The 7,317-nt window shown below is 45.1% G+C and overlaps 1 protein-coding gene across 2 annotated transcripts in view; it reads left to right on the top strand.

Annotated features, from left to right (window-relative positions):
• LOC109510957 (heterogeneous nuclear ribonucleoprotein U-like protein 1) overlaps positions 1-7,121 on the top strand; it is a 12,837-nt gene extending 5,716 nt beyond the window's left edge. The window contains exons 3-4 of one of the 2 annotated variants that reach the window (XM_019861669.1): positions 1,286-1,543; positions 6,417-7,121. In XM_019861669.1, coding sequence (XP_019717228.1) covers positions 1,286-1,543; positions 6,417-6,448 — 290 coding nt within the window. In that variant the 3' untranslated portion in view covers positions 6,449-7,121. Of the gene's footprint in view, positions 1-1,285; positions 1,659-6,416 lie in introns of those variants that run through there. The other variant, XM_019861668.1, reaches the window with a different exon arrangement.
• Positions 7,122-7,317: the final 196 nt, after the last annotated feature.

Genomic DNA, 7,317 nt, shown 5'->3' with positions numbered 1-7,317 from the left:
TGATCTACAGGACGCAAGTGAATAAAGTTAAATTTTTTTCGCAATTATAGTAAAACGCACGGCAATAAAAAGTCACTTACACGTCGTCGTTTCAAATCTGATGAATGAAAACGGCGAAGTGCACGGTTCCTCCGTCGTGTGTAGTGGGCGCTGCTTTTTAAGATAGTGCCGGCGATCGACGGAACGTAAGTGAATAAAGTTAAAATCATTCACAATCACAATAAAACGCACGCCAATAAAAAGTCACTTACACGTCGTCGTTTCGGATCTGATGAATGAAAACGGCGAAGTGCACGGTTCCTCCGTCGTGTGTAGTGGGCGCTGCTTTTTAAGATAGTGCCGGCGATCGACGGAACGTAAGTGAATAAAGTTAAAATCTTTCGAAATTGGACATAAGTGAATAAAGTTAAAATCTTTCGAAATTAGAGTGAAACGCCAATAAAAAGTCACTTACACGTCGTCGTTTCTGATCTGATGATCGAAAAATGCGAAATGAAAACGTGTCTTTCCGTAGCAACGGGTGGGCGTTGCATGTATTTCAGCTCCCACGGCATGACATCTCCATCCGGGTTACGGGTAGTGGAATTTCCGCTTATTAAGTTTCGGTAACATGTAATATCGTAGTCAAAATGTTAATGCATAGGTTTTTGTTCCGGGTGAAGGAAATTCCTTTTCATAGAATTCCGGGGATGGGAATATTTACTGTACTTTTATTTTTTTTTTAATTGTACGACTACCAACACGACAATCACACTTGACTACTGAGCGAACTACATTTCCCACAGCACTGATTGGACAAGCAATGTCATGTGATCATCTGCAGCCAGTGATGGCCAAGTGGGGCGTGTCATAACTAATTAACATGTTGAGTCGCATGTGTCTTACCCTCTCCATGGCAGAGGCTCCGACGAGCCCCTGAGACCAACTCACCGAACACCTGGGTTCGATCGAACCCAGTTTAAGAACCACTGCTCTAGTCCTTGTGGAAGATTTTCTTCCCCAAAAGCAGTCCTCACTGGTTAAGTGTTTTGATTTCTCCATCCCTCCTGGTTCGAGTGCGCTCTCTACCAACTGCACACAATTCTGCGCAGGCTCCCATGCAGAATCAAAATCAAATTGAAGTAGTTCCTCATAATGCCCAAACCTAGTGAGTGCATAGTTGATCTTGGTCACTTACTTGAAGTTCAAGATATTTACTGAAACAATGAACAAAATGTGTATTGCAGTTACAAAATGTATATGAGCAACAAACTCATAAAAGTCAAGTCTGTCTGCGCATTCACAGCCGAGGCCTTTGCTGCAAGCGACAGCACTGCACTGCTACAAGACAACGAATGCAGGGATTCGGGCAGCTACTCCAAGGAAGCGGAGGCAGAGTCAAAGCCGCCGTCTGAGTCCGGCCGCAGCGTGCTAGATTTTGGTGCAGACGGCGTCCTTCCCACAACTGCTGCTGTGGCCAAGGTGGTTGTTAAACTTGAACCGAATGAGGAAGAAGACGTCAGCATCAGAGGAGAGCGCGACACTTCAGTTTCGTGGCCTGCAGGTACATATTATGTACATTTTCATGTGTTTTGTATTGTCAATCAAAGAGAGAGCATTGAAAAGTAAACACTTGGGAGCTCAAATTTCCTCCGGGTCGTGAAAACATGTAGATGTTCAAAATGGCATTATGTTGTGATTTATATGTTATTGCATTTGGGAGCCAACCACATACTTTCTTCAACACATGCTATGTACATGAGTTGGACGTATAGACATCCATTATAAAGCGTAGAAAAAAAAGTAGTGCGTTTCTGGTAACCCGACCGACCGAGAATTTATACCTCGAAAAAAAACTTTACGGTCGGCATTTTTTTCGTCGCAATGACTAATTTACAACGTCATCATTAGTTCTACCAACAGTTAACATTAGCATTACTACACCTTGTGACGAATGTTTTATTCATAAAGGTACCATGCTACAACCAGTAAATTATAGAATAACCAATACTGTTTCATAATATTTTTCATAGCGATTAGCCTACAAATCTAATGACCAACTTGCCTCGTAATCGTGCCTCTCGTCGAATCTCGCTCTCGTGTTCTGTGCATACGGCCCAAGTGAGTTTAGTGATACGCCCTTTGGATGATTCATACGAAAAATCAGACTGGCATTCCCATTTCTTAAATGCCGTAATTAGTAGACCTTTGTGAGGTTCTTTCGCCGCCATCTCAAACTTTCATCCGCGCGATTTCTCAGTTTGCAGACTAAAATAGCAACCCGCATGCGCACATAACGTTATCTGTTGCGTCCCCCCCAACACTGAAAACAAAACGAAACGAAACTAAATTCGAAGAAACACACTCACACACCACACCACAAACACACATAGAGGCACATGAAATCGCGTTGATCACACAGTCAAGTCGTGTGCGGTCACTTTCATGGTTAAACTATTTTTCGGTACCGTTAAAATGACGCCACGGAAACGACACGCTACCGGTAACTATTGTTACCGTGAAATCGTCAGGCTTGCCGTAGTTTTTTTTTTTTGTTTTGTTTTGTTTTGACTGAGAAATTTCCTTGCGTCCCAAAAACGCACATTATTTAGAACTGCGCGTCCCGTGGGAAAATTATGCGTCAAGGACGCAGGACGCAGAGGTAATGAGATGGCTGTAACACCCAGTTGCCGGGTACCCAACTCTCTCGCCGAGAGGGGGGGGGATTAAAAAAAAACTTTGTCCGACCTACCGACCCAATGCTGAAATTTAATGTTACCGGAAACACACTACTTTTTTTTCTACGCCTAATTCATAATCTTTGATATATAGTAGTAATTTTAGTACAGTATAGTGTAGTAGTAATCGAGTTATTGAGGTTTGAAAGTGCTATATAAATACAGTTGAGTTGAGATATCATAAACATGGTGTATTTCAATGCATTTCCCGGGATTTTGGTATTTGTCTGTTCAGTGCCGTGGAATTGTACAATTGACTCCACGAAGTAAAGTAAAAATTGTGCGAAGTAAAAATTTTTGTTGAGTGTTTAAACCACTACACCAGCTGGTGGCGCCAAAGCCCAAATAATAATTTTGCCTGCTGACCGCAGTCCCTTGAAGCTTGACGGTGATTGCTGGTATTGGACACCATGTGGCCGCACAGCACGCGTGGATGGCATGCACGCGAGCAACAATTGTTTTGCATTGCTTTGCAGAAACTTCTGCAAAACAATGCAAAACAATTGTCGTGCGGACCTTGTGGTTGCAAAATCAAGTGTCGTGAACTTGCGTGTGTGCCTCTTGGCATGGCCAAAGCACTTGTGGGCGTGTTCACCAGGGTGCTGCTTCAAAGGTAAAGATCTGAAAGAAAGCCGTGGGAAAGGCGCATAATTCAAATAAAAACTTGTTCGATTCTCAACTATTATTGGTCGGCTGTTTGGCCAATTCGATCGTGACCTCTTCGGCGAAATGTATATAGGGGGCTGGGTAGTTGCCCCAGTGACTGTTACCTACCAACACTGACTTGTGCAGAATGGAAAGGAAATTCTCAGTCGATGAAGCGCTGCGTTTGGTTATGGAGGGAACATCCGAGCCGGAGGATTTTTTTTTCCTCCGACACCTCGGACTATTCTGATGAGGATTTTGTTCCTGATTGCTTGGCAGAAGGGGGAAAAACAGAAGAGGATTCTGACAACGATGAACCGGGTGACGATGTGAAGGAAGAGGACATGCAGGAGGATCTGAGTGACGAGAATTCTGACGACGATGAACCGGGTGACGATGTGGAGGAAGAGGACATGCAGGAGGATCTGAGTGACGAGAATTCTGACGACGATGAACCGGGTGACGATGTGGAGGAAGAGGACATGCAGGAGGATCTGAGTGACGAGAATTCTGACGACGATGAACCGGGTGACGATGTGGAGGAAGAGGACATGCAGGAGGATCTGGGTGACGAGAATTCTGATGACGATGAACTGGGTGACGATGTGGAGGAAGAGGACATGCAGGAGGATCTGGGTGACGAGAATGTGCAAGATGATGTGCGAGAAGACGTGAGTGGACAAAACATTTGGCGATCTAAAAATAAAAAAATCATTTGGTCTCCATCACACGAGGTGGCCGGCCACTTTGTGCCTCCGACACTGCCCAAACCCGGGCCAACTTCGTACGCCATTGCCCGCATGAGTAGCCCCGTCGGCGCATTCAATTTATTTTTTACCGACGAAATTATTGACCATATAGTCGCAATGACTAATTTACAAGGGCAGAGAACGATTAAGCGCTGGTCCAAGATTACCGCACAGCAACTCCGTGCATACTTAGGGCTTCTCATTTTAGCTGGAGTGTACAAATTGAAAGACGAGTCTCTAATGACCCTGTGGGACAAGGAACTGGGTCGTCCGATATTCGCTGCAACGATGTCCAGCTTCATGTTTAGCCAAATCAACAGAGCCCTGCGCTTTGACGACAAGTTGCACCGGCCACAACGTCATCATCGAAGCAAGCTCGCACCGATCCAGGATGTGTGGATCAAGTGGAACAGTCGCCTGCAGATGATGTTTTACCCCGGCAGGGACATCTGCGTGAATGAGCAGATGGTCCCGTTTCGGGGCCGCTGCTCGTTCAAAACATCCTTCCACAAAACGTCTGCCAAGTTCGGGCTGCAAGTGTGGGCAGCGTGTGATGTCGCCACCTCCTACGCGCTGAATTTGGAGGTATACACCGAGAAGGCTCCAGGGGATCGGCGGAAACCAAACGTTGAAATGGGAGCGGTGCTGCGACTATGCAGTAATCTAGACGGTCACACGGTGACGACAGATAAAATGTTTACATCCTTCCCCCTGGCTGCAGAGCTGAAAAAAAAAAGGATCACGTTGGTGGGCACTCTTCACAAAAATAAAGGGGAACTTCCACCATTGCTCCTGAGGTCATTCACCAGGCAGCCACTTTCAAGGTGGGTTTTATGTCGTATTATCATCTAGACTTTGTGCTGCATTTTTATGTATAAAAAGTGCTATATGAATAAACTTGGATTTTATTTGTTTTCATTCAGCCTATTTGCCTTCACAAAGGGGTGCACTTTAGTGTCTTACATCCCCAAAAAATGCAAAGTTGTGCTATTGATGAGCACAAAGCACCGTGATCCGGAGGTGGTGAAGGGATTGAAACCAAAACCAAGGATGATCCATGATTACAATAACTGCAAGGGAGCGGCGGATCACCTGATCCAGGTAAACCTAAGTACTGTCTTTTTCAAAGATTTATTTCAAAGCTGATGTTTTTTTTGTTTGTTTTTTGCAGGCATGTGCCACTTATTCATGCCGGCAGCGGGCGCAGAGATGGCCCATGTGCCTTTTCCAGCACATGATAGACATATCAGCATTCAATGCTTTTGTGCTGTACACACAAATACACCCAGACTGGAACTGCCAGGAACGGTATAAAAGACGGCTTTTTCTGCTGGAAGTGGCAAAGGCCCTTGTTTCGCCCGAAATCTCCAGAAGAGGGCATCAGAGGTGTGCACAGCCAGCTGCACAGGCAGCTTCTGGATGTGAGCTGCCAGTTGCAGTACAGCAGAATGACGCAAAGAGAAGGCGACAATGTAGGCTTTGCCCTGCACCACTCAGAGCATCAAACCAGTGTGCCACATGTGGGATTCCCATATGCGCTAAGCATATGAAAAAAACATGCCCTAGCTGTTAAAAAAGTTATGAGTTGTTGCTATTGTTGCTGTTTATTGCTTTTATTGCTGTTAGTTAATTGTTTTATCTGCATACATTCTGTCAATGGTTCATAGTTGTGAGTTTTTGGCCAAATATGTTTGTGTGTGTATATCTACAATACAGTTCATTCTCTTCATACAACCATTTTTATGACTTTTTATTGTTCTAAGGTGTGGGTAAATAACTTAAAATCTACACATGTATGGATAGGCATGTTGCCACTGAACATTTTGAGTGGTTGGAAGTCAAAAAAATATTCATAAATGACTGAGTTATCGCACTTCAAGTTCACGTCCAAACAATGTAAACTTGACATGAATTGTGCGAGGTTTTTGGGGAAAATGCTACTGTCAAAAAAAAATTGGCATGGATTGAAAATAATGTTGTCACCACTTTTTGACTAATTCAAAGCTCTAATTAGGCCATATGAAATATTGACCGAGACATTTTAAGTATATATTGTGCCAGTTGAAAGGAGCACACACGACTGACTGTGAACACATCTTTATTCCACGACTGCCAACGAGTGGATCTGAAACAATTACAAATTTGCCAGACATTCATATGAACACGCCCCCTACTGTATACCTGCTGGTTGAGAAACATGGTCCTAGTGTCCACCACCCCCCAACGCCCAGAAGGACAATCAAAATGACACGGGGTTTAATTAGCCTACCACAACGACTACGCAGTCCGTCTCTTGGTGGTGCAGGCGAAACTAGTCGGGCAGGAGGCAACAGGTGAGACATGAGTGGGAGAACGACACTCAACACTGACACGCTGAAGTGAGGCTGTGGGCTTCGGAGGACGACCACGGCGAGGAACCTGGGCCGGCAACAGCACATCGCCCGCAACCAAATGAGCTGGTTTGAGCCTATCTAATGAAACACACTCCCTTCGCTCACCCATATCAAGCACAAAACTCTTATCATCGTGCTCGAGCACCCTAATAAAAATAATAATGCGCTGTAAGCATCTGCAACTTAGCATAGCATCGATTATACTTGCTTGTCGTATATAACAGTCAGTGACAAGCAACCGGCAAACGCTGTCTTAATCAATATAGATGATCACGAGACTGGCTGCTAGTCGGAGATGGCATGCTATCTGGGCACATCCGCGACCGCTCTTCTGGTGGGACACAATTGTGCCAGAGTTCACTGCTCAACAGTTGATGCAAAACTTCCACATGTCCAGGGAGTCATTCCTCTACATTTGCGATCTTCACGATAGCCCCGCCCCCTGAGGTCGTTGGTGCCGGAGTCTGGCTCAGCAAATGATTGAGCTGGCCCTCAAGCACCAGAGCTGGAACGAGAGCCAATTTCCATGGTGGACAAAGAAAAAACTGGTACTCACCCGGGTACCGGCTCCGAACTAGCACAAGCGCGGTGGAAAAGGGCCGTGTGATAACCGGAAGCAATAACATGGGTACACTTCTGTCTCGTTCAATGTATGGTGTGCAATACAAAAAGTAGATAGCAGAGCCCAAGTTAAATAGCAATCTTTGAATTTGTGGCACAGGCCGACCAAAATAACATGAATTGTCCTTCATTACAGAAATTGAAGAGGACCTCAAAATTGAGGGCGGCCCAGAGATGGGCGTCGAGGCGGGA

Source organism: Hippocampus comes, unplaced genomic scaffold (genome assembly GCF_001891065.2).
Source record: "Hippocampus comes isolate QL1 unplaced genomic scaffold, H_comes_QL1_v1.1 scaffold122, whole genome shotgun sequence".
Lineage (NCBI taxonomy): Eukaryota > Metazoa > Chordata > Actinopteri > Syngnathiformes > Syngnathidae > Hippocampus > Hippocampus comes.
Note: the sequence above shows the minus strand (reverse complement) of the source record. Positions and strands in the feature narration are given on the sequence as shown.